The following is a 27990-nucleotide window of genomic DNA, read 5'->3' on the forward strand; positions in this document are numbered from 1 at the left end:
TTGTGTTTTGCTACACAGACTCCTCGCAGAGCTGCAAGGACAGGCGTGGACAAGTTCCTGTGCTACTGGTGAAACTAGGAGCTCTGGGCCATTTCTTATGGCTTTGCTGCACCCTTTTTGGCTCATGAGCTAACCATCTGGCTGGCAGGCCTCAGCCCAACCCTTGCACATGACTCAAAGCAGGCATGGAAGAGGTTGACGCTGTTGGAAACACTGATTTTCATGGTGTTTAATAGGAACCAAGCCGATACAGGGGTACAGGCAGCCACACCACGACTGGGGAAAGGGGAAACATTAACACCTGAGGAGGAGAATAAGAGAAGTAGCCAAAGTGCTTGCAAAATGGCTTAGAAGCAGCTCTGCCTGGTTAGTGACCGCTTCTAAAGCAGTTTACAGACTAGACCCTCACAAATAGTGGTCAGCTGTGAGCAGCGTGTCAGTAATACATCTCCTGCCAAGGCTGTTCTGACAGCAGAGTGCTACAAGCAAGCAGCAACTGTCCCCTTGGAAGACAAAGCCTGACCCCACCCACATACCAGAGATGAAATCATGCCAGCAAGGTTCCTGCTCCCTGCTCACTGTGAAAGGTTTATCCTTACCGGGATGCTCACTAGAAAGGTCCACAAGGGAGAGTTCCTGGAAAGCTCAGTCTGTTTTCAGCAGTGAGAAATGGAGGTTGCGCTGGCGGTCTCAGGACCAGTGCCACTGCTCACTCGCTGCCAGTCTAAAAGAATACGGTTAGCTTTTACTGTCCCTGCGTACCCGAATATGCCTGCTCTATTTCCTAAGAAGTTTCGGAATATGCAGAAAGCAAAGACAGATGAACAATCTTTCCTTGAAAGCTTTGGGAGATAAAAAGGAAGAGCTCATTTTTTTTTCTTTGTTTGTTTTTTTGTAATGACATGGTCATCAAGGATACAGATGGAGGTAAGGGCTGGGGCAGGTGAATGCAACACTCGAGCATGATTAGTTTGTTATGGGCTATGCCAGAAAAGCCATGGGGTCACACTTAACTGTGAACTTGGGGTCCATATCCCAGAAGACATGGGGAAGTATTATCACCTCATTTGTCTTCATGGAGGGAAACTCATCCTTTCGAATGTTAGGGTAGGTTTTCATTATTATTAGATAAAAGCAAGACTAGAGAGTATGTTATTCTGAAATGCTTTGAAATAAATCAATAGCACAGTCCTAACCTGAAATCCTGTCGTTAGTCCTTATTGCTTCGTATTAAGAAAAAAAAAAACCACCACACACACAAAAAGGAAGCATTAGAGGCACAACAAAAATCTTTTAAAAAGGCAGACAACTTTAGCAACAAGATGAAAAACCTGCACAGAATTATTGGGCAAGATGAACATACTTAAGTATAACTAAAATATTTTGGTTTGAGCTATATCCTTAGAACTCAGGAATTTGTTTTTAATTTTAAAAGCCCCTCCCAAAAGAATAGGTAAGTAAGACGTGAAGGCTCAGTGAGTGGGACTCCTGCCTTAAACTAGTGAAGAGTTTTAGGTGACCACGTTTCAGCCAGCAGCTACACAGTAACTTCAAGACAGATTACCCAGGTCAGTGTCTGACCAGGCTGTTTCTCAGTCTCCTGAAGCCTCTGGTGAGGGTGCTTATCTGGAGCTCACTGATTTAATCTGATTTAGCAGTTTCAGTGCTGTGGTTAACAGAAGAGAAAATAGAAGCATAATCTATATTACATTCAAATCCCTGCATCAGCACTGTAAATTTAAAAAGGCCAGAAGTTTACACTTAGATTATAGGGAAATCATCGACTAACATGAATTGTGCTTCCTAAAACATCCAAAGCCTGTTGTTTTAAAAGGCTATGGGAGAGAAAATTAGTCCCATAGAGAGGAGTTTTAGTAAGCAAGCACCCCAACTAATAACTTCTAGGGGCTTAATGGATTGCTACCCACTTCAATTTGAATAGAGCACAAATATTTGCAACTTCATTTTCTTACTAGGTTAAAGAAGGATGAGCTCACTAATGGAGAGAGGAAACTGTGGCAGGAGAAAATAAACAGGTAATGGCTTACATGAAATTAAATAATTACATCTTGTACTCTGCAGCAACTGCTAACCTCAGCCATCCCCCATGCTACAAACCCACTGTAGTGTTATGTTCTGAATACTGCTATATGGCCCCTGCCAGGACCAATTTATATTCCTGGATGCTTTGGAAAAGAGGGTTAATTATCTTGCTTTTTCATGCTTTTTAAACATAGCTGCTGGCTCCCTGTCGCATTTCTGCAGTACTCATTCCCTTGCGTGAAGGCCCATTCAGGCTGCAGCTGCTCTACAAACACCAGAGAAGGAAAAAGTTAAATAAATCATGCCAGAAATTAAGACCTCACATCAGCAGCTGCAACATTCAAAAGGAAGAGCAGAGAACCTATCTAAATTAATGCGTGGCTCTAGCCCAGGGAGCCGGCAGTGAAAGGCCAGCACAGGAAGGCTTGGCATAGGACAGACACCAAGGCTTTCTGAACACAAGAAAAGGGACTGAAGTTATTTCCCTTAGAGGAACACAGCCAAAGCACTACTAATCCGGCTATGCTAGGTTCCTCCACATCCTGTGGGAATCACAGTTCATGGAGAAAGAAACCTTTTATTTTTAACGGGGAAAGAGTATTATGCATTAGGAGACTTAAAAGCACACAATATTTCTGTTCCATTAACTTGATTATACAAATGTCTAGGAATGGAAGCTCTTTACCTTTTACAAATCAGCTGCCGGACTTGGGGCCCTCACCATCCCCACTCCTGAACAGCTATTTGTTTCAGCTTACCTTCATCTCAGACTTTGTCCCCTGCCAGCTTTAGCAAAGAACCTGAATGGCATGCTAGAAATCATACCTTGCCACGTGAACACATCTGATCACCCCTCTCCACAAGTGCCAGTTTTAATGGTGCAACTGAGAACAAGGTATTATTTTACTAGCGACCTGGCACATCTAGGGTGAAACAGGTGAGGCAAAAAAAAAAGAAAGCAAATCCCTTGGTTTACAGATGAAGAATGACACCAAGAATTTCTCAGCTCAGCTTTCCTTTGTGAATATTAGCATTTTTCCCAGTCCAGTTGACTCCCAGACAACTTATTACGGAAGCAGATGGGATGAGGGTAGATTAGTTTAAAACACGTGGTCTTAACAATTAAGAGGAAAAAATGGCATAAGCTAGAAGAAATGAAAGAAGTGCAAATAACCTCACTTCTAAGACAGGATGGCCTTTAAACACATGCAGCCACTTCATGTGGCAGCAGTTTAACATCCACCTCTCATCCTTGCCAGCACCCGAACCAGGAGACAAATGCCAGTCCAGTGAACTGTGCTCACCCCTTGTTCCTTTGTGCCTCCTTTCCATGGGTCTCACAGCAGCTGTTGTCTCTTGCTTAGACTGGATTGTCCACGCACTCTTGAATTCCACGACAAACCAGGTGAGACAATTTACTTCTAGCATGCTTTTATTCACTGAGGCCTTTCTCAGTCTTGGAACAACGCAACCTACAATACAGAACAGTATTGGCAGCGAACCAACACACCTGAAGCACTCTGGGGAGCACCAGACTGCAGCGGTGACGACAGATTTTCTTTTCTTTGGGACTGTTAATACCAGGGAATCTAAATCAAGATCTGTTTTGTTTAAGACTGACAGATTTTTGCATTTAGCCACATATACAGAGGGCAGTGTCAGCTCCTCTATGACACTACGCCAGGGTTTGGTCAGAGCATCAAACACGACAGCTGCAATATGTAATTACTGCAAGGCAAATCTTACAGCAGGACACTCCTAAGTTACCTTTGAGATTCCAGATCTGTGAAGGTGGAAGGCTCTCAGCTTCAGCACAGCTGCATCTAGTTTAAGGTCAATAATCAGAAGAAGAATATTTTCTGCATCAAGAACTCCTCACAGAAAGTGGAGCCCATAACCAGGTTTTATTTTCCCATGCCTTCTTGCACACTATTTCTAGACAAGGCCATGCCAATGCAAACAAGGTTATTTTTAATACCACCTCTGTAATTGCCAAAAGGGAATAAACCAACAGATTGGGTAGACATAAAAAGTTGGAGTATCCAAAAATACCCGAGTAGCTACCAATGTAAGAATACAAGGTATTTTCAAAAGAAGACTCAAGAAAATCCAAAAGATATTTAAACACATCCCAGAAGCGGAAAAAGAAGTGAGCAAGTGTGTTTGTGTTCTCAGACTCCAATGTATTATTTAAAAGAAGAGACTGAATGTCTCCTGCTAAGACATCATAATATTCAAACAAATTCAAGCTCTGTTCACAAGGAAACACACAGCAGGAAAAGGAGCAAGTTGCATTTAATTACAATAGAGGGTTTCAGCCAGTTACAAGCCAGCTTACCCCAAACATCCCCTACTAAAAAGACAGAATTAGCAACATCACATTAAGTTGTATCATTCCCTTCATGAAGTAAAACACCCGAACATTTCCTGAATGGTTTCTTTTAAATCTTTTCTTATATCACGCTAGTGATACACACTATCTTGCTGTGGTGGTATAGAAAGTCAAAAAGCAACTCTTCCCAATTCTTGCATGTAAGGGGAAATGAGTACAAAGAAAGATTAGAGTATCATGAGAGAAGATGAACAGATCTCCACTTCAATGTATCATTTACTTCCAATGAAAGGTGATCAATTAGAAAAAATAACCTTTTTTTTTTTTAAACAGTGGAACAGACGTGAATATATTACAGCGTGAATGCAAGCTGCTTGCAAGCAAGAAATATGCATAGCAGTGTTCACTATTTTGCATATATGGCTTATGCAAAAGGGACAGAAAAAACTGCATTGAGAGACCTTAGTACTTTAATTTTAATCTAACAAATACAGTAAATGGTAGGCTGCCAAATTGCACACAAACGTCACTCCCCTTGGAGCAACTTTTTACCTGCCCCACTGCTTTGGCTCTATTCTAAAGAGCAAGATTACAGGTGAACACAGACCTCGATTTTGAAAGGAGGAGACCAACCTCATTCCTCCCTGAGGACAGCTATCTATCCTTGCGGGCCCAGGAAATGACATCATTTTCTTTTTACAGCCGGAGACCAACAAGGAATTTTTCATGTTCTCAACTTTTACACGAAGAAGATGATTACTTTATGTAGGAAGAAGGTTAAACAATTTCTCAGTCTCTACTCTTTTCTTCCCCGCATGGCACAGGCTACTCGTTTTGCAAAACAGGGACTTCCAGTTGGTATCACGTCCTCTCAGGTACACCAAGAACTAGTCTGTTTTCGGTTTGATCTGAGCAGCCACAGGAAAGATGCTGTTCACCTGAGCATCTTAGGCACTGAATGCTGTGATCCACTGAGGATACAGAAACATTAAAGTGCTTTTTTTTCTTTTTCTTTTTTAAACCTGAATGCTCTTAGGGTCACATCCTACATCCCAAACTGGACCAACAGATAACGTACTATTTTTAATGCTTAACTGCAAACCACTTGACTTCTGAAACAACATTAATACAAATAGCAATGCAAGTTATGACAGAAGAAACTGGTTTCCACAGAACATTCAAGGTGATGGAAGAGAAATGAATGACTGGGAGAGACGTTTCACAATTAAACCACTAGGCAGCGCAGAACACTAGTACCCAGCACTTCTGTTGGCAAGTAGCTGGCTGTGGCACATAGCCTTCCAGGCTAGAGTTCTCTGGAAGCAGCTTCTGGGAGAAAAGCACTAAGGCTGAAAGAGCACTAGCAGTGCCACTACAGTGCAAGTCTGTTTGCCATCTTCCCGACTAGCGGCCGGTATTATTCCAAACCTTATGCAGAAAGAGTTGCCAAAGAGTAGCAGTCCTTCAGTTCCCAGTTCAGATGTATTAGAAGCCTGCTTTGAACTCCTGAAATACTCATTACCTGGAACATGAATAAAACGTAGGCAGACAGGATGAAAATGAATCATAGTTGATGGGAAAACCTGAAGAACAGCTGACATTTCCCCTGGTGTCATTACGTGTATTTGCCTTGAAATTAAAAACGGGGAAAATCTAGTCTGTATTTAAAAACATGTGCAATGCCCACAGTCTGTAAACATACTGCAACATACTTTCTCAAGGACAAGCATACTGCATTAATATAATTTTGCATAAAGGATGGATACGGATAAAATCCATAAAGACAGAATGAAGGACTTGTGTGGTAAAAGAAAATACCTGATGAAATAACTTATTTTGATCACTAAGAGCAGAACTAAAAGAGGCACTAGACACTTTGCTGCAAATTCAGGAAGGGGAACAAGCACAAGGCCTGGAACAAGAGCTCCCAGACTTCCTGCTTGGATTCCTATTTCTGGGGGCTGGGCCCAAACAAGATGCAACTTCAGCTCTAGAAGAGAGAACTGAGGTGCCGAAGTACTGGGACACAAATAAATCATTCTCCCCAAAGTGAAAGATTTCTCATCTCACTAGTTTCACATCACGTGATTAGGGTTATATTATCTGAACCCCACAGAGACAACCTCAGTTTAAGTGAGAGGCTAGTCAAGTCTATTAACCCTATCAATCCTTCCATCATTGTAACAAAAGTATAAGATAAATCGGACAAAAGCAAACATTGATGTAAGTATCCAGTGTAAATGAAATCAACAATCCAGGTATGGTGGGGCTTGCTTTTTGTTTTAACTTTTTCCACCACCTTAACTTCTATTGTGAATAATCTTCTGTTCTCATATATCCAACTTTTACCATTTAATAAGTCATAATAACTACTTAAAAAAAAATTCAAAAAGGATATGTTAAACACCAAGATTTAAATTTAAGTTATGGAAAATGAGGATGAACACACTGATACAAGCTTGCAATTTTAATTTTAAAAAGGCCCCTATGGTGGGACTAGCTATAGATGCCATCATGCTAATGCAAACTGAAAATAGTTTTTTTTTTTTTAAAAAAAAACAAACACTATAAATAAGTATGAATTCACACCATACACATGTACAATTAATAATTTTCTGTTAGCTTTGTCTGAACTATAAATCAAGTAAGTCTACACTACTAAAAATTCAGTATGTGCAACATTAACCTGATTAAAGCGCTTTATAAATACAAGCTTTTTAGAATTGCAACATACTTCACCACTTAACATACTGAAAAACAAGTTCTACATTTAAAATTCTGATGTAACAGTTCTATTTGCCAATTAAGACTACAAATGGAAAAATACTTGCTAATCTTTAACATTATCGAAAACGCAAATATACCTCAATTTTGTAAGAAAACAATCAACATTTTAAGGTCTGAATGGTACGCTGCCTTGTTTACGCTACTGGTGTTTCCTTAGAGATCTGAAGATACTACACTAACGAAAGACAGACTTTGTAGTAAGTTTACAACATGTATTTCTTAGAGGCAAAAAGAAAAAAAATCTGTTTAGTATTTTATGAAGGAACATCCATTTATTATAAAACAAGATAAAAGATATTAGAATTAAGTTGAAACAAGGCAACATTAGAGCAACCACTTTAGAGCTTTGTGAACGAAGTGTAGTTTCAAACTTGCAAATCAAGGTGAATGTAGCTCTTAACATGCAGTCCTCTTCTCTATAAATGCGATGAAGTAGAGAAGCAAAGCTTCAAGGTATAAGGGTTAGAGCCATCTGTCAGGAAACAACATGGAACATGCTCAGTAAAGTGCCCTGTGTATGGCTCTCCTGCTGATCAAGGAAATTGCCTTGCATAATCTGACAAATTTACCACTTCCGTAGGTGTAATGCTTCCCCCCAAACCCTCAACAGCCAGCAGACACCAGATGACCTGTAAGTAGGCGTTCTTTATAGTTTACCAGCATTTTTTACACATAAAAGCAAAGTGATGGGTCTGATCACAGGGAATGCAGACAGAATTCCAAATATCATACTATATACAAGAATGACTTTACCATTATTGCTGTCTGCCTTCCTAGAGTAGTGTTCAACAGACAATTTCAAAGGCAAATTGAATAAATATTTAACAAAGTCAGGATTTAGAATGTGGCATTTCTATCAGAGATAGAGTGACGCTGGACAGTACTTATGCATGTCTGATGGAAAAAAGAAAGAACAGTAGGACACCCAGGACTTCCCAGAAAGCCAAGCATAAGATAATCTCCCTTTACTTGGAAAGGCTGCCAAAACCCACAGCCAGCACACGGTACTCTAAGGTCAAGGAAGATGCATCAGCCAACCTTATTACAGCAAGTCTTAACAAATGGTCCTTATTTTAAAATACTGTCTTTTCCAGCAATAGCTGTATGTGATTACATACTAGGGTTTGCTTTTTTTTTTTTTTAAATGTTGAAAGAGTAAATTCTGCTGTTGTCTAACATGATTCCAACCTGAGATATAAACGTGAAGTTGTGAACAGTATGTTATTACAAGTATCTTAAAGAAAAAAATCCTGCCCCTGAAATAATTTTAGTCCATTATTGAGAAGGTGCACAAAGGTGGGGTAGATAGGAAAGATTTAAGCTAGTGAAACTTGCCGGGCAGAGAAATTCTTAACAGCTTGGAGAAGGTAGCTTAAAATAATGTTAGGCACCAAGCTGAATTTAAAGTTATGTTGGTAAACACCTGGAACAATTCCATTTACTTCTGTAAACTGTCTTAATTGTCCAGTGCAGATCTGTCCCTCTGTGCATTTAATTAGCAGGTGAACTCCCTCTCCATTCTTAGTAGTTTGGCCTCCTTATTTAGTTGGCCTCCAAGTTTCCGATTTGAAAGTGAACCCACTACAGGAGCACTGAACTCACAGCAGTAAGCTGTGCAACTTCCAAGAATCTTCTACCCAGAAGTATTGCAAATTTCGCTGCACTAATTGAGAAAGATACAAAAAAGCTTTGGTAAGACGGTGTATGTTAGGTTTGATTTTGATGACAGTGGATTTTTCTGCCTTCCTTTTTGTGTCCCGAACTGCTTTACTTTTCCCCAACTTTCTGTAACTTCAAATTTGCAGAGTGTGTTTGGAGTTCTACAAGTTGACTCAAAAGCTAGGAAGAATTAGTGCCATTTAGATAGAGCTTAAACTACAGAGGACTATAGACACTGTACTAGATATATTTGTATACTGTAATATATATATATATACACACATACACGTAAAGCATATATACATGTAATGAAAATAATGCCATTTCTAGCTGCAGACTGAGCTGCTAAAGCTTTACTTTATACAAAGACAGTATAAACGTGAAAGAAAAAAGTGATAGCAGTAAGATCAGTAAAACTGACTTACTTGGGACTCTTATCTGGTAGTGATTAAGTACAGTGAGAGCTTCAACTGCATCTGTCTTACATTCCCATTCCAACAGACCAGAGAGTGTTTTGGCAGAGGCTGTCAAAATAAGAAACAAAAGAGAGGAGGGGGATCAATAAACTATTCCTGACAGTGCATGCTCTCATCAAAACTGGAACTCAAATAACCCCTCGAATAGGTCCAAGCTTACTTACGTTTTGGATCAAACACTTTGTATTTGATAAAGCTGAGAACTTCATGATCCTCACATAGCTGTCACAAAAATAAAATAAGATGTAAAACCCCAGCAAAAATGCACATAAACACATTAGCAAAAATTGTAAGCTCCTGGAACATATACAGAAAGGAAAATACTGACTCTTTATGAGAACTTCCAAGACTTTATGGCAAATGGATATTTAAGAATCATGTTTAAACTGGTAACTCTTTAGAATACCATTCCATAGACTGCAAAACAAGGCTCTGTATCCATGTTTTCCCAAACATTTTATAGGCGCAGTTTTTAGAATATAGGTATCGCTACCACCTCAAATATACATTTAAAAAACAAGCTGGTTTTGACATCTCCACTTCAATACAGTAGCTCAGAAGTTGTACATAAAAGCATATCACTCGTGAACCAGAATTAAATTTCAAGATGAAGCCTGAGGCACAAAAAAAAAAAACAAAAATCACTGAACTGAAAAAGAATTACCACTGACTCCACTTCAGAGGCCCAGTATTACATATTTTAAGCATCCAGTGTTTATTTAGGATGCAACTGTGCAAACTGTTCCATGTGCAAGCTTTTCTCCATTCGAAAACATCCTAGTAGTCATCAGAATAACCATCTCAGGGAGTCAGTAAACCTTTGTGGACTGCAATCTTAATTTTCATTGTATTTGGCTTTCTTTAACAAGTCTTTTTCTCACCCTCCACAAAAAAAAATTATTTCCAAGATTTCATTTCTCACTTTAAAAAGAGAATAATGCCAGAATAGTAAAAATATAGTGGCTTCTATAGAGAGAGGCTACAAAGCTATGTTAAGAACTAATTATCTCCCAGTTGCTATCCCCAAACTATCCCAGTTATTTCATTTTAAAAGTAGCACACCATAAAGCTAGGATAAGGCCCCCAAGCACTATTTGTCACAGTCATTGCAGCTGCCTACCTTCACAAACGTTTCTTCAGTTACGCACAGGGGAACATTATAATAATGCAGCACACAAGAGGGTGGTTGGATGATGTTTTTAGATGCTTGACCAGCACTGGTGAAACGATTATTCTTACTCATTGCGAAATCTTTGTAACTACTCGTGCCATCCTCCAGCTCAAATATCTGGCTTGGAACTACTGAATGCTGCTTGGAAACACTGGGATTTAAGGATATATAGTAAAAGATTTTTAAACAATCAAGATTTGCATACTTTGCATTATTGATCTAGCATTATTGATTATTGATCTAGCCAGAACAGAGCTGACATTTCTTTACAACAATGTGAAATAGAACAAGACAAGTTGGATTTGATACCTTCCTTAATAACTGTAGAAGGGGTGGATAAGACACATTAGTCAATACAGCTTATTAACAACCAATCCATTAGCACCTATATACTTCATTAGTATGAGTTCACACTGAAATTGACAGCTGTCAAATTCACAAAAATATGTTGGAGTAAAGTAATAGTTGTAAATTGGAAATCATAACTCTAACAATGATAAAAGAACAACACGATACCCTGTCTTTGCAACCTCATTACATCTGCCCACTCTCAGACCATTAATCTTATAAAACATATTTACCAGACATTAAGTCTCTTTCCAAATAACTTGACATTGTTGAGATGTGTGACAGCTCTTTCTACAGCATACTCATCACCCATTTCAACCAGTGCTGTGCCTGGAATAGTCTTCATAAATTTCACCTAAGATAAATAAGGAAAAAAAAAGAGTGACACTGCAATGAACAGCCCCAATTAAGATTTTTACACACTGTCAGGAAATATTTTTAGACCGTCCCAGCCAGGCTTTCTCCAAAACAACTAAATCTACTGCAGTAGCTTCAAAGCTTCTACAAAATTATGCCTTACCTTCTCAATGTTTCCATACAAGCAGAACAGGTTGAAGACCCTTGAACAGTTCATCTTTAGCTGATGCAATCCACTAACCATGACAACTGACCCAGAAGGATTTCCACCGTGCATGTATGAGGAGGATGCCTGGGGCAATGGATAAGCAACAAGCTCTGGAGTGTCTCGAGATCCCATTCGGTAGCGGCTTGGTAATGGCAACAAGGGACCATGTGACCCTAAGGAGATGAAACATCATGTTATCAGATGGTTTGAAACAAGTTGCACTACTTAATCATGCATTAAATCCCACATACATAATGCATAATTAAAATGAGTGGGGAAAAAAAAAGGTTTATCGTGGTTTCCATTTATGTTTTTTCCAATTTAAAATAAAAAAGAGACCTCTTCTATCCACCTTAATATTCTAAACCTATTCTTATATCACCAGATAACAAGGGAGGAGCTGTTTCATGGTATTGTTTTTATGCACAAATGGAAAAAAACGGTATTTCAGTAATTATTTTAACGATAGCTTGAATTGAATTACAGGATATATTCCTTCAAAATTATCAGTTTTCCACCCAGTACTAATACAAAACGAAGATGATTTATTTTCCACTACCGGTGAAGTGACAGGTATCACTTTTTTCTTTTTAAACAAAGAGATGTTACTAGTATGCAATATTTTTCTTGTTTACAGAAAACACCAGTTTTAGACACAGGAGAGGATCCCTGTTCTTTTGAGACAATAAATATTGTTAAATTCACATAAGCTAAGTACAAAAGGGACCTTTTGCCTTTTTTTTCCCCCTCAGCAAAAAGCAGTAATGAGGAGGAGAAAGCAGTACAGGAGGAGAAAGCCACATTACTTAAGGTGGAAGTGTGCATCAGAAGAATGAAAAAAGAAGGCCAGTGAACAAGGCAGAACTCAAATTCTGGTGATTTGAGGAGCCTTTGGAAACAGTAGATAGAAGGTCAATCTACTTGGTGAAATAATACATTTGAAAAGAAAGATGCAAGACAAATCACATTGTATCTGACAGTTAAAACAGCAAATAATTGGAATAGTCATATCTAAACCCAGACATTAGTTTCTCAACCCTTAGGTCTTGATCCAAACCATGAAAATAATGGCAGACCTTCACTTCAGATAGCACTGGTAATAACTGCATCACTGTATAGAACTAATTCCAAAATATCATTCTTAAGTAGTCACATGGCTATACCTTTTCAGAACAAGTCACCACTTTGCACTCAAAGATATCATAGAGCTCTTGGTTGCATGAAACCACTGATGAAGCTATGCTGCCATTTTCTAGAAGAAAACAGCTTTCCCAGTGGTGATGTTATTTTCAATCCGCTGCTAGAGTGATGGCAACTGAGAGAAAACATTCTTCAAACGAACATATTAGTAGAGCCGGATGCCCTCCATAGAAGGTAGAGTTATGGCAATAAAGACTCTATAGATTTGAGTCCATCACTAGCATTTTTAGACCATGGACTGACAGCACCACATGTATAGAACAATAGGGAACTACTCACGCTGCAGAGGTCCACAGTTATGCACTGATTGACTATTTGGAATTCCACATAACACGTACAGAAATCAAAACCACCTGTCATGCTATGTTACTTACCATAACCATCATGTCTAAATGACGATGGGTGCTCTCCCAAAATAGCTTGCCTCTGGCGGCCCTTCCCTCTGTCTAACATATGGGAAGGGAAAGGAAACAGTTTACTATGGACAAGTATGCACATGATGTCTCCAGTTAAGACACAAAGCTTCTAGTTAAGAAGCAAAAATGTAATTTGAGTCCTTGTTAATTTTAAGCAATTTCTCATTCGTTATACATCTAAAACCACAAGGTATAGCCCTGGGACACCAAAATTAAAAGACTGTCATTTGTATAACAAATTCCACTTAAGCTGATTGGGGGCAGTGGCCAATGAGGAGATGCAGACATTTAAAGACTAAGGAAATACCCAACAGTTTTCCTAAACAGACAGCACACATTAGTATAGATAACACCATACAGCAGGATTTACCTATGTGTCTCTTAAAACAAATTTGAAATGCAGTACTTTTGAAAGACAGTACCTGAATCATAATATTAGCTTCAACAGCAACACATTTTCAAAGTGGGCTTCTTTCAAGAAGTTTCAGCATAAGCCAACAACAACCTGTATTACATGGTTTCATAATCAGTAAACAGAGAGCATTACATATGTGTACATTTATATTTACAGAACACCTACTGACTTATGGGCGTGCTGAAAGGATTGTACATTATTGCATTATCAGCAGCACATAACAGGTCAAGTGAAGAGAAACATTACTGAATAATGCGCTTAACCAACGGTCAATCCTTTAAGAAAACCCAGTTCTCTATGTCATAAAGTTAAGCAAGGGGTCTACATTACTGGAGGAAAGCAGTGCATCACAGTCAAAGCTGTATTTTCTAATCAGATACATGCTCCATGGCAAAGAAAAATATATTTCCAGACTTCTTTGTGGAAAGCATGGGGCAAGATATTTTTCAGCTTGAGATAGTTCCCAGGAAATTTAAGGGTGACTGCTGAAAATGACAATCCCAGCCCAATGCAGCTGGAGCTACTTCCCCTAAAGAACAAAAAATATTCATGACAGACAACACAACAGTGGGAGATGAAAGCATGCCCTTTCTGCTCAGGATTTCGAGAACACGTTCCAAATCAGACATTTACTTTGGCAATAAAGATTGAAGAGAGAACAGTGCTGACTGCCTTTGCCCATACAAAGCAAGGATTATTTTGGTCAAGTTATGTTTTTCCATTCCTTTTTCTGGTCATAGCTCTGTCGCTTTTAGCTCTGGAAAACAATTGGGCAGTCATATCAAATATTTTTAGCATTTAAACTGTATGTAGTAATCATCTTTCAGAAAATCAATTTCATCATTCCAGTCTGTGGAAACTAAATCCTTTGAAAGTGTACACAGTAATAAGTGAAGGACTGTAGTTTCCAAATGAAGAATTCCAGGAGTTCATAGTTTGACAAATATTTCCTCCTGGTGGTGGAGCAGTCCACTACCCTCTCCTTTCCCCAGGCTTGTTCCTTCCTTGAACTAACTCTATTGTGCCAGTAGAAATATTTGTGCAAACAGGCAATGGAACATAAGAACTGATTTGTGTTAAAAATAAAGATTCTTTTCATTTAGCATTTACAATTTATTTTTATTTTGCTTTTTAAATCAGGTCCTTGAGTTGCTGAGTATACTGTTATTACCACCAAAAGAAATGTTCCAAACTACAGTTCGAACTCTCTGGCTAAAAGCCAGTAGAATACTAAAGGACAGGTGGATTTTTTTTTTTGGTTCAGTCTAATGCAATATGGGCTTAGAGCCCCAGGCACTTGTTAGGAAGCTTACTTAAGCACAGAAATACTCAGGGGAAGTAAGTCATTTGTTACCATAGAGAAAATAGTTCTTTAAAAAAAATCATTAACAAAACACATCTCCTCTGTGCCTTAAGTTTTTTGCCCCCCCCTTTTTTTTTTAGTTGGCTTTGGTTTTTTTGGGGGGCAGGGGGCATGAGGGACAGGGAAAATGCACGGGGGGAACAGAATGAAATCCTGAAAGGATGTATTAGCATGCCTGTCCTCAGAATGAAATTCCTCTGGACTAAAATCTTGTGTGGTGACGTCAGACAGCTACAGCTTGGGTCAGATTAAGTTCAAAACCTAAACAACACTGCTGCAAGAGCAAGTTGAAGCGCACATACCAGAACTCTCTCAAAACAAGTCCTGGGTTACTTCATGGACGTAATTGCTCTAGACACCTGCTTTCCTTTCAGTGTGTTCATTCAACAGTTTACATTCTCATTTTCCAAACAAATGGATGTGGGCCACAGTAAATGAAAAATCATGCTACATAATACAAATATAATCATTTTTCACGTATGTGCAGTAGAGTGATATACACCAGAGAATGGCATTCAGAGTAACAAAAAAAAGGAAAACAAAAGAGTAGAGTGAGAATTCTTGAGAAAGAGCAAGCTATACCTATCAAGTTTTTCATTTTCCACTGTTGTTTTTTTGTTTTGTTTTTTTTTTGTTTGTTTGTTTTTTGCTTGGGGAACACTTCGTTCATACAGCCATATTTGCAGACCAATTACATAATGCAATCACATGCACCATATTACAAGTCACCCTCCAAAGACCGCAATGATCAGAAGATACGAGGGTCATATTTATCTTTCAGATTTTCATATCCAATCCTTCATGATTTTTTCTTGTCCTTGAGTTTCTTCAAAGTTGCTTTTTGAACTCAGGAATTTGAGAAAAAAATTACACCCTCATACAAATAGTCATCATCTACAAGCTGCAACCAATACTGTAGCTCCCTTGTTAACTTTTTACAAGAACTTCATTCTGAAAATTCGAGCCCTAAGTTTTTAGTTGTACAACAGTTTTACAAGCCCAGCGTCTCAGCAGAATTACTCTGAAAGTGCGTGTCACTTGAGACAGCCAAAGCCCAGGCTCTCATACAGCCTTTGATAAGTAGATACTCTATCTTGGACATGTTGTCTTCACTTTTCTAACTTCACATTGCACACATTATTGTACATAAGTTACTCAACACTGCACTCAATAGTTACACATTATTTTTAAATAAACGCTTTACAGGAGTCAGGCTACACAGCAGTTTGTCTTTACATATATAGTCATAATTCCCACTGACATGAGTCAAGCTTTGGTAGTTTTTACAGCTGAGTACTTAAGAGACAGTATGCCTGTATTAATTATGAATCTCCCTGTTTTAATACTTAAGTATAACTGAGGGGACCTATCTGATATTGCACTGCTCAGTTCCAACTATCTACGGATCAGGACTAAATTTCCCTACTACTAGACAATATTTACACTCTTAAGATTGAACGCAACTCTCATATACAGCAAGTAATAAGAAGATTACAATGTCAATGATATCAACAAGAGAGGTTCTTAATTTTGGAGGTTCTCAATTTTTCAGTTTTAATTTTAAGGGAAATAAGACCATCATACATACAAACTTGAACAGAGTGGGTACAGTCTATCATGTTATTCATCCCATACAAATCTGAAGTACTGAAAAGTGTCCTCCTTTTAAAACTTGTGGTGGTGGTGCATGCAGTATGCAGACAAGGTGAATTGCAAGTCTGAGGTTTTTCAGAGGGTTTGATTTTTTGGTTTGGTTTGGTTTTGCTGATGCCGATGTGGTGCATGATGAAGTGTAGAGTCAGCCTGCTGAAGTCCTCTATCCTTCTTAATGCCTCGTCCAACATAGGGGAAAAGAGTCCTTTCGCAGGAGAAGCAGTGTGCAAGTTTGTAGTTTGTAAGGAATAGTCTGTACCAGGTTTCCTCTCCTCCAAAGAGAGAGAGCTGCTTGGAGAAATGCAAGTCCTTGAGAACTGCGAAGGTGCTTGCAGGTGTGGGCTCCTTGTTGAACTAAGTGGCTCAAGCACACGGCAGTAGGGGGCACTAGGGCTCAGGGTTAATTTCCTGGGTTACAGGTTGGCTTGTGAACACAGCCTTCAGCAGCACTGGCTCGCTTTGAAATGACTATTGCGATACAGCCTGACCACGTATAAAGGAGTGTCATTAGTATAGTCATACATCTACAGCGATAACGTATGAAAACCTACCTCGTCGGCCCAGATACGGTTTAGTGTAGTCCCAACTATCGTTGTCGTTTCTAATGACATTAAGTCGAGTTGGCTGTTCAAATAAAGTAAAAGTGAAAAAGGTTAAGTCTTGATTATAAATATTTTGCGAGTAAAAGTAAGAGAGAAGGTCCAAGCATTACCCTTGCGTATTCAATTTTTAGTGTACAGCATCCTGCATAGATATCTGCTCCATTGAGTGCTGCCTTTGCCTTCTGGGCACAAAAAACTGATTCAAACATGCACATCATGTTAAGGATTTTTTCCCAAGGTGTCTCATCCATGTCCCTTTCTTCTGAAATCGATTTATTTTTGTAGCCTGCAGATAGTTCACTATGACCACACAAGAACTCTAAACGGACTTCAATACAAAGTTACAAAATATACATGGGTTCAACCTATGTTAAGCATCTGTTTTTAATACATAAGCAGCATATGATGAAACCATTCCTAAATAACCACTTCATTGTGGATTATACAGACGTAAATTTTGTTGATACTCTGAGTTTATGTTATTTTGAAAAGGACTCTCTGGTGGATTTAGTAAGTTTAGTCAGAGGAGATAGAAGCTACCAACAAGAGAATATTTGAACCACAACCTAAAGGGAAAAATCAAGCTGCATCATTGGGAAAGAGATGGGAATTTGTGGGTGAGAAGGCGTGACTTAAGACAATGCATCCCTTCTCACAGCTAGCATCAGCTAGAGACATGTGGGTAGGGAGTCTAATGAAGTCAGCAGTTCCTTTACAGTGGAAAAAAAAGTGTTTCCTTTTGTTAGCAAAAAGAAACAATCACAGAACCAAAAGGGATGCTCTGAACGAACCAACAGCCATCTTGCATCAACAATACAATAAGCAGATTGCTTTAAATCCACTGCTCAAGGCAGATGCATGTGCCAGGCTCCAACAAGCAGGTTATTTCATATCCTCTGCATACCCCAAGATTAGTTCTATTACTATCAGAAATATGCACGTGAGTCTTGCCTCGTGGAAATCCATGATCTTATACGTATTCAGCAACATACTGCACCAGAAATCCTGAACCCTGCAGCAGACCATTTTGTGCCATCACTTGATATAGTTACTCAAAATCTCACAAGTATTCTGTTTCAATGCCATGTCCCTTGTGTTTTACCATATTCATACAGCCCAACTTCTTCCACTGTGACCTAAGCTCGCAGTGGAATTTATTTATTTATTTTAACTAGCTCAAGTTTGCCAAAGGTTTGAGTGAGAAAAGTTAAGCTTCTCAAGCCTCTAGGAAGTTGTTGGGTGCTGACTAGAACTGTAGCACCACATCTGCAAAAGTGATGAGTACTGCAATTATCACTGAAATTTGAGTAAATTTTGGAACCTTTCAAGCAAGTCCTGTCTTGAAGCCTTGCCTCCTCAACTGTTTATCTATACTGCTACCTATACTTTGCTTACATTTGCAAGGTTGATTTTCTTTTTTTTTTTTTTTTTAATAATTGCCAGTTGTTTTTTTGCTTTTAATAAAAGGCATGTTGCAGAATTTAATTTAAAGGGCAGAAATACGGTAGTTTCAGAACACGTGAATTATCCTCCCCACAACTTCCCTAATCTTTCACAGAATAATCCCCCAACTATACAACAAGCCACCTAACCCAAACAATGCTGCTTGCCACAAACTTACCACACTACCATAGGAAGTCAAACTACTATCTGTTAAGATGCATGGTTTAAGTCTTCTACACAGAATAAACAGTCTTCTACACAGATAAACAGCAATTAATTTGCTTTTATGAAATTCGGGGCAATTCTTTCTGCCTGACAAATCATCAACACAGCCATTAACTAGTCAAGTTCACGTGTTACAGAAATGATCACTAATAAAGCACTGAAATGAGCACCAACAAAGCTTGCCAAATGGGTAGCACCTGAAAACACAGAAGAATACCTGAGATTTCTGTACAATTTTCTCCAAATAGCAGCTACAGAAATGGACGGTAATCAGTCTCTAGGAATAAGTCTTAGAGTTTTATAAACTAAGGCGTAATCATATCAGACTTTGGACTCTGCAAACCACAGAAACACATTAACAAGTCTGAACATTCATTCCATGTACAACTTAATTCTACAAATACAGTAAACAGTAGGATAACAGAGCAGGGAATTTTCTCAACACATGATAAACTGGTTAAGAAGGCCTAAGCTAGTCTCATGCTTCATTAAAATCAAAACAGTAAGACCAGCAGTATATATTAGAACTATTTCAGAAGTTTGAAGAAGTCAAATTACACATCTGCAATCCCTTACCCATTTGTTGAAAATCCATACAGCTAGAAGACATGAAACTTTTCTGCCTAATGAGTTGTCAAATCCATGGCACATTTCATGTGAACAGTTTTTAACCTTAAGGTCACCTATAAACATGGTTATCAAGACCATTGTTGACACATCATTTTCCTATAATGATTACATGTGTAAGTGACACTTTGTCTTATACACGTTAGAAATTACAATGTCATGGGTACAAATTAAAGATTTGTCTCCAAATTACATGGTATTTTTCTGTCACTCTCATGATAAAGCCCCATATGCAGTTGAGAACCTACGAGAAAAAAAAAGTCACACTCAAAAAAGGATATTCAACCATTGCTTGTATTCCATTCCTCTTGAATATCACAATGCGCTGAACTTTCCCAACAGGGTTGCACACAGTATACAAGACATCCTAAGAAAGAAGAAAAAACTGTTTCAGTTAGAGCTAGATTTCAAACGATTTATGTTCACAGAACAATTTCTTGTATTAGCGTGTAAATGACAAAAAGCAAAGAAAAGGCTTGTTAACTTATTTACAATTTTCCCTTTACAATTTATACTTTGACAATTAGCATTTTTATAGGATGGTGTTGCACAGGCAGTCAAATCTCAAAAACAGGAAAAAACACAAGAAGTACTCATACAAACATTAGTTTAACAAGAAGTATCTTAAATTAAGAGTGCTAAAATGCAATAACTGCATCCATGTTCTGAGCTGGTGCCACCTTTGAATCATGCACTGTAGTAGTTTCACCAAAGCAAACAGAGATAAGATGGCACTTTAGTTACAGCACAGTTCATTTCTTAAAACCTTCACAGCTGAGACTTTGGTTTTGTCACTGCTGGGTTTTAATTGTTCATCTTCAGAAAAGTAACCTAGGGAAGTTCACAGAACAACCTCAGGGAGCTTATCAAAATGAGAATTTCAACCCTATTCACCTAAGTTAAAAGACACTAAGTAGTTGCTGTGTTTCTCCACTTCAGGCAGAGAAGAGTTCGGAGCGAAAGCACTGGATTCATACAAACTCATTGTTAGAGCAATGCTTTCACAAGCATTTCTCTGTGTTAAAAGGAACCAATAAAATTCGAGTCCATTTTCAGCGCAGCAGGAGAACCAAACACTAAGGACAAAAACTTGCCTTACTGCTAACACCTCATAAGCCTGGCTTGATCTGATGCACATTACCTCAAACAACTGTCCATTACACACAATTCAGACATAATGGTACCAGAAACGAGACTCAAGCATGAATTTGGCCAAGAAAAATGCATATTTTTAATAGAGTGATTATACACCCATACTCAGAAGCCTGAGGAATAGGCCTTGAGAAGCTAAGAACCTTGGAACCATGGTTTCTTGAAACAATAGACCTGTTAGATCATGTTCAAAGACTTGAGAGCACTGAAGGTTTACTAGACAGCCAGTTTTGTAGTTAATCCTAGCAGGTGAAGGCACTGACATCTCACTGAAAACTCTACCACAATCCATTTTTCCCTTCCTTTCTGTATATCCAAATGAAATTCATTCCAAGAACGTAGTGCACATCCCCAGGTTTATTTGGGGAAAAAGAGAGAGAAGGGAGTAGGTATAGCATTTATTAGCTTCTGCAGAAGAAGATAGCAATTGGGAAGCAAAGGGCAGGGGAGCACGCTGAACTTCTTAAAATAAAACACATACACATAGAAAAAACAACAGAAAAAAGGGTGTCTTATTGCTGGCTACAGTTGCAGTAGCATAACTCCTGGCTCATATAAAGTACCATAAGCCTTAATATATGGGTGTATTGCCACATTAAAAAATAAAATAAATCTGTCCATGCTCAGGGGCCTTGCACCAGACACTCTAGTGACTGTTTTACAGAGCTAAATGAAGCAAGCAAAGGAGATTGTCAACCTTAAGTTTTTAAGACAATGGACAGACATCTTTAGAAGGGATTCTAAAAGCTCTAACCCACAAAAATAAAACTTAGGAAACTATTTTATTTTGTAGGCACACTCAATAGCACAAACAGCTGCACTCCATCTCTTCTTGTTTGGGAAAAAAAGTGTCCCAAAGACCTTCCAGCCCCAGAAGACACTAATTTTAGGGCATATGCCTTTCTTTCACAATTCATCTTTCAAAAGATTCTTTCAGAGTTAATTTTAAAAAGTTCTTTCAAACTTTAATCTCTACTCGAAACACCATTTGCATAGTTAGCCAACAGGCACACAGACAGCTTAATTATTATTTTTTTAAATCAGTTACTTCAGATTACCAAATCAACCAAGTAATTCACAAGATAGAGAAACGTGGGATCATATTTCAAATAAAGATTTAACACCCGCATTACCTACGCACTAGAGTATCTTAATCTTAGAGCAACTTAATCTCAAAAGAAGTTCACTGTTAAATTTAAAATGTTCCAACTACCAAGGCATACCACACTTTCCTCATGCAGGTACATAAGTTCTTACTCACCCTCTAAACCTAAGAGGCAAGAACAGAGGTAGAGCTGAACACACTAGTAAAGATTGCAGCAGCATAGGTCACTTTGAGGTCTGTTTGAACAGACAAGTTTGCCTGTTCTTAAACACAAATCCTTGACAAAGGTCTGCCCACGTGGAAGTAAATTAGGAAACAGAACTTCAAAGAACTATATATGGCACCTCTTGGACACAAACATTCTCAAAACACACCCTCCCGTCCATCCAACAAGGAGTGAAAAGCAATTAGGAATTAAATACAGTTAACCTGCCTTTCTTTCCTTCCCTGCCATACGCCTTTAAAAATAAAAATAATAAAATAAATCTGCTAGAAAAGCAGCAAGTCATAATTATAGTGGCTGGAATAAACAGCAGCAAAATTGGAGAACAATTTAGCTTCTTCCACAAGATGCCCTTGAGCAGACTAATTTCTCTGCAAACAACGTATGTTGTTTTGAAGGAGAAGCTCTTAAGAACTATTGAGCAGTTTGTTGTCATTATTTAGACTTGCCACTTAAAACTGGTCACAATATTTCATCTGTATCTTCTAACTATCATAGAATCGTATACAGTAATCTGTAGAAGAGTTCAAACTTAGGATAGAAGAATGTAGAAGAAAAAGGTGGTGTTCGGCTTTTTTTTTTTTTTCTCTCCAATAATGCAGACTTTGCCACTTTGCCTGAGGCATTTTGAAGTAACTGGAGCACCTACCTCCAGCAGGGCTGGAGCACCTCTCCTATGAAGACAGGCTGAGGGAGATGGGGTTGTTCAGCCTGCAGAAGAGAAGGCTCCAAGGAAACCGTTTAATGGCCTTTCAGTACCTAAAGGGGGCCTACCAGGAATCTGGGGAGGGACTCTGTCAGTGAGTACAGTGATAGGACAAGGGGCAATCATTTTAAACTACAAGAGGGTAGATTTAGATTAGACATTAGGAAGAAATTCTTTACTCAGAGGGTGGTGAGGCGCTGGCACAGGTTGCCCAGAGCAACCGTGGATGCCCCATCCCTTGAAGGTGCTCAAGACCAGGTCCGATGGGGCTTTGGGCAACGTGGTCTGGTGGCAGGTGTCCCTGCCCATGGCAGGGGGGTTGGAACTGGATGGTCTTTAAGGTGCCTTCCAAGCCAAACTACTCTGTGATTCTACAAAATTGCTCTTCCCAGTGGCTATGATTCAACTAGTCTGCACTATCTTTGATGAGCTCTGGTGCTTGTAATTAATTTTGGAAATCTGTCTGCTTCTAGTGCTCATTGGTATACTCTGGACAGTCAGGAAGAAAAATAAAGTGGCTTTTTTTGTTGTTTGTTTTTCTTTGTAAGGAGCTGCTGGGCTAGAGGCTTCACACACAGAATTTCCATGAAACTCCCCTAGCCAAGACTGATGTTTCTGCTTCCACAGTTTACTCAAGCATCTACATTGAGTTCAGCTGTTTTTACAAACCAAGTTTAAAAAGCATGAATGAAACAGTTTCCAAAATCTGTTTTACAGTCACGTGCAAAGAGTAACTCAATTTACTCAATGGATTTGTTCACACAGCTCAAAGCAGGTATATTTTTAAAACCTCATGAAAATGCAATTCATACCTTGTCATGCTCTTCTATATATAAAAATGATGGAAAAAAGAAAAGTCATCATGTGCTAATGAATCAAAGGCCAAAAACGTATCTAAGTTCATAACAAAACAAAGCAAAAAGCATGATATGGAACTGATTGTTTGTAATTACGTAATTCCAGGAATGCTAAGCTTCGATCTGCTAATATATTAATGGCACATAAAGCAGAATTTAACACTTAAAGTTACACAGTTCCACACAACTGCAGCACTATCCTATATCTATACATTTCTCTAAGAACAAGTAACTTATGCCTATATCACAGTGTAACAAGTCTGCTTTAAGCAGCCTTTTTTTTCCCCTGAAGTATTCCTATGCAATTCAACAGAGGATATAAATTGCTATGAAAAAGATAAGCAGACATTCAATGCACGAGAAAATATGAATCATTAAATACTAGCAAAAAGTATCTATCACAAAAACCCACCTAAGTCTGCCATAAACAGATGGCAATAAATTAGGATGCAACTGTATATATAGCATGACTAGAAAAACTGAAAAATAAAATGTATCAGCCCCCAAAAAAGTGAGGAAGATTCCACCAAACTGTAGCTGATCATCAGTAGATCAAGGCTTCAATTTCAAAAAAAAAAAAAACAAAAAACACCACTTAAGAATGAATAGCTGCAGTAAAATAACCTTCCTTACTGGAAAAACGACTTGCTGTTTAAACATACCCGCCTCAGGGCCTAAAAGCTAAACAACATGCCTGATGTTATGGCAACACATTTGGAAATATTTCTGAAGTATGAAGCAACTTAAACATTTCAAAATCTTGACCACTGGAGTCTTTAAATGTATTGCAAAATATCTGTGCAACAGAACTGAATCATGTCAAAAAAAAACCACACACTTTTTTCCTCAGAATCTGCACGTTACTTATGTGAAGACGATGTAAACATTTGGTAGGCGACTATAATTCCTGACTCTGTTTGACAGTGTAGAATTTTAATAAATAGAACATAGTGGAAATAATAGATTGTTGCTCAACAGCCTTTTATTATTAAAATAATAATAATAACAACAACATACCACTGTAATTGGGTAGAGAGGATTCTGAATTGACAACAGGAGAACTTTATTTCCACCAGATGGATCATCTGTGTTCCCTGGCCGAGTAATCCTCTTACTTGTCGAATAGTTGAAAAAGGCTTGCTGTCCAGCAATGTATACAGGTTCATCTGCTGCAAACGTTACACATTTCTTGGCGCTTTCTATGTTTTCAAACTCCACCAGAGCCTGGCGCTTAAATGGCATCATCATGACGTAACTGGTAAGAGAAACATTATTGTAAATTCTCTCATATGCTTACTCTGAAATCCAGTAACTGTCACAGGTAATTTTGTTTTTCTGAAGAAGTCTAAACTAGGACATAAAAGGAAGCTAGGTCTCCCTTTCGCAAACCAGGTCACACAATTCTACAGCACTCACATAAAACTAAGAAATGCATCCATTAGAAAAATAAGTAATGAGCAGTTGTTTTCCTGAAAACATTTAATACATATGAATGTTCAACCAATACGATGACTAAGTAATCATTTACTAGAACTACAATGTCTTTAATTTTGTTAAAGCCATTTATAACGTAAAGTATCAAAGTAAATGCAAATTACAAAAAACATTCAAACCTGATACACAAAAGTAAACATCTTTGTTACTACAAAATTAAAAATAGATTTTTTTCTGACACAAAACTACCTTAGAAGAAACTAACAGAACCAAACAGTTAACTGAATTAATATACTGACAAACCCAAGAGACTTTTTCAGCGGATTTAGTTTTTTGAAAAGTAAATTTCTCAGCCTAAAGCATACCTATCTGTATCCCTTAAAAAGCTCGTGCTCATTTTGTTTATTTATTTTAAGATATTGATAGAAGCATAATTCAGTTATTTAAATATTTAGGCAGCAAAAAATACCACTGTACTATTTACAAAACCTTACATCACTTCAATACGGACATTTAATTGAAAAGAAATGCACGCTTCCAAAATGAAGCACTCAGGATAAGCTGGCTCTACCAATTCACCTTTACTGTTTTGCTCACGGATGAAGAATGTTTAGGCTATATAACCTTTGAACACTGAAGGGACTATCGTAAGCACACCTCCCATACAAAGCCTGTGGAAAAAAAACTCATCTGCTTTGTGGCACATCCTTATCCCTGGTATAATCATTTATGTCAAGACAGCCACTCTCGTGCTATTCTGCGGTTCTGTTACAGCTCATACTTCAGGCTAGGATTAGCTGTGCTCCTGAGGTCTGACAGCAGACGCTAGAACATGCATTGTATGCTTAACCAGACTTTTGTGTGGAAAAAGAGAATCTTTATACAGCTAAAAAATTGTTACGCTTTACTACCAACTAAATTCTGGATTCAAAGAGGCCATTGTAAGATATTTAAAGAGATCTAAGTGACTTTTAAGTCGTTCTTTCAGCTCGTCCAGGGACATGACTTTACACTGTTTGACCTACCATATGGTTCCAAACTTTTCAAGAGCTTCCACAAGATCTGCTTCCACAACGGATTCACACAGCCCTCGGACATGGACGACAGGAGAAACAGAGACTTTGTGATGACTTCCCCCTGCATCCTAGCAACAACAGAACAACGACATTTAAAATTCAATACAGAACGAGGAACACTGCTGTCATTAACTAAAATTGTTTGGCAGACACAACGCCGGGTCCAGAAGCAGGCATCTAAATGTATAATCCAAGCGTACTTTAAACAATTCTACTTTTCTTTCCAAACAGACTGGGAAGTTTAGTTGCTGAAGTCTACTCAAAATAAAGTTCTTTGCAGATTTAATTAACAGGCAAGATTTTTCTAATATGAAACAAATATACTAAAAAAATATAAATATAAACAAATATACTAAAACTCGGTTGAATTGAAGGTCTTTCACCCCATTTCTTCAAAACAGAAAAAGATGCTCGGACATGCACAACAGAAAATATTTCTGACACACTTCCTGTTTGTTTATGCCAATGTTTGTTTGAGACAAGTCTTGTTTCCAGAGGGGGAAAAACAATTAAGCAAGAACAAATAGGGGCCAGCAGTAAACTGAATCAAAATTGGTTATTTTCCTAATATATGCAGAGCTGCACCCCACAATGCAAGAAAATGCCCACTCAGTCCTACACTTGAAATAGACCAGAAAAAACTCCCTTCCAATTCCAAATGCTCTTCATACATGCTTTTAAAAGACTCTCAGCTTCGGCACATATGGGCACTTCCCTTCTTTTCACCACAAGTCTGACTATCATTAATATATGCAGCCACTGCACATCAGCACACAGAATCCCCACTCCAAACACTTCTCAGAGCTAGTGCTAAAACAGCTTCAGATTCAGTTCTGCGTGACCAAAGAATTTGGATTGCCATCAACTCATCTTTCCATGGGAACCCTGAAGGAGGGCGGAAATGCACCTTATTTATTCTAAGCCAAGGGAAAAAAAAAGAATGAAATAATGCTGGCCAATAAAAGAAGGATTAGACGTAATAAAGACCACTTGAATTAGACTGTACTTAGCAACACTCAGGTTTAACACAGGTAAAGGCAGTGTCTAGTTCTTGTACTGAAATTTAGCAACAACGTCGATGTGTTTGACCTAAGAAGCAAGTCTTGCTGATTTTTCGCTATTTTTAGGAGGAAGTATAGCATCTTCTGGAACTACAGAGATTCCCATCTGCAGCCCAAAGGAGTTTTCAGCTCCAGTAATTAGGTAACCGCAATGATTGCCACTACTGCTACAGACATTCCTCTCTTGCCTATCTTTTTGTACTAGAGGGTCAAGGAAACAACACGTCCCAGGTAACTACAAACTGAATCTCGTGCATTTAATTCCTGTGTTCCACACACAGCCCTCCCAAAGCAATTATGTATTCTTTTCTTTCAATCAAGAATTTGATCATCCTTTGTGAGCCGTAAGCCAGGACTTGGGACTTTGTCAGAACAACCTGGTGCACGATTTTTAAGCTTAATTTACATTCTAGTCATCTGCGCTATGAAAGCATTTCAAGTAGCAACACATTTCTTTGAATAAGAGCTGTGACAACTGTGGGAAAACACGACTGGTGATATTTACCTAAGATACCACATATCCCGAATTAACCAGCTGAGGTCTATTACCAGTAACAGCGCTCAAGTTAGTCATAAAAACGTAATACTTCGAACTGCAGGTACTGAGATTACTGTAGAAAGAACAGTTATTTTTATTTTCAGCTTCTCTCTTCTTTACCCACACACGCTTTTCTAAGCTGAAAGAAGCACCTACGGAAACCTTCAAGAGAAAACACTAATTACCAGTTTTTCCTGCAAAGTCTAGTACTCTAAGATGTTAAGATAGCAGGCAGCTTTGCTTTATTTAGAAGTTATTAAATCAATTATTCATTGCCCTGCATACTTATTACTGTATCAAGATCCTGGTTGACACTATACTTTTTTTCCCCCTTTTGCTTCTTCTTTTAATATCTTCAAGAAATCTCACCTAAAAATATTTCTCTATCTATCAGATGTAAGTATAAGCAATGGTTTTCGCACCAAAACAGAGACTAACTAAAGCAGCTACCTTACTTAATTAGCACCCACATAAAGCCAAGCTTTTGAAAGAACACTCCCTGATGGAAAGTTG

The 27990-nt window shown here is 38.3% G+C and overlaps 1 protein-coding gene across 1 annotated transcript in view; it reads right to left on the reverse strand.

Annotated features, from left to right (window-relative positions):
* Positions 1–4321: 4321 nt before the first annotated feature.
* HNRNPLL (heterogeneous nuclear ribonucleoprotein L like) overlaps positions 4322–27990 on the reverse strand; it is a 29832-nt gene continuing 6163 nt past the window's right edge. The window contains exons 2-13 of the mRNA XM_083832170.1: positions 25828–25946; positions 24386–24623; positions 19607–19692; positions 17141–17237; positions 16980–17052; positions 12956–13027; positions 11337–11554; positions 11050–11171; positions 10418–10619; positions 9462–9519; positions 9247–9345; positions 4322–7634 (exon numbers count right to left, since the gene is read on the reverse strand). Coding sequence (XP_083688296.1) covers positions 7579–7634; positions 9247–9345; positions 9462–9519; positions 10418–10619; positions 11050–11171; positions 11337–11554; positions 12956–13027; positions 16980–17052; positions 17141–17237; positions 19607–19692; positions 24386–24623; positions 25828–25946 — 1440 coding nt within the window. The 3' untranslated portion in view covers positions 4322–7578. The remainder of the gene's footprint in view (positions 7635–9246; positions 9346–9461; positions 9520–10417; positions 10620–11049; positions 11172–11336; positions 11555–12955; positions 13028–16979; positions 17053–17140; positions 17238–19606; positions 19693–24385; positions 24624–25827; positions 25947–27990) is intronic.

This window comes from Anser anser, assembly GCF_964211835.1.
Source record: "Anser anser genome assembly, chromosome: 3".
Lineage (NCBI taxonomy): Eukaryota > Metazoa > Chordata > Aves > Anseriformes > Anatidae > Anser > Anser anser.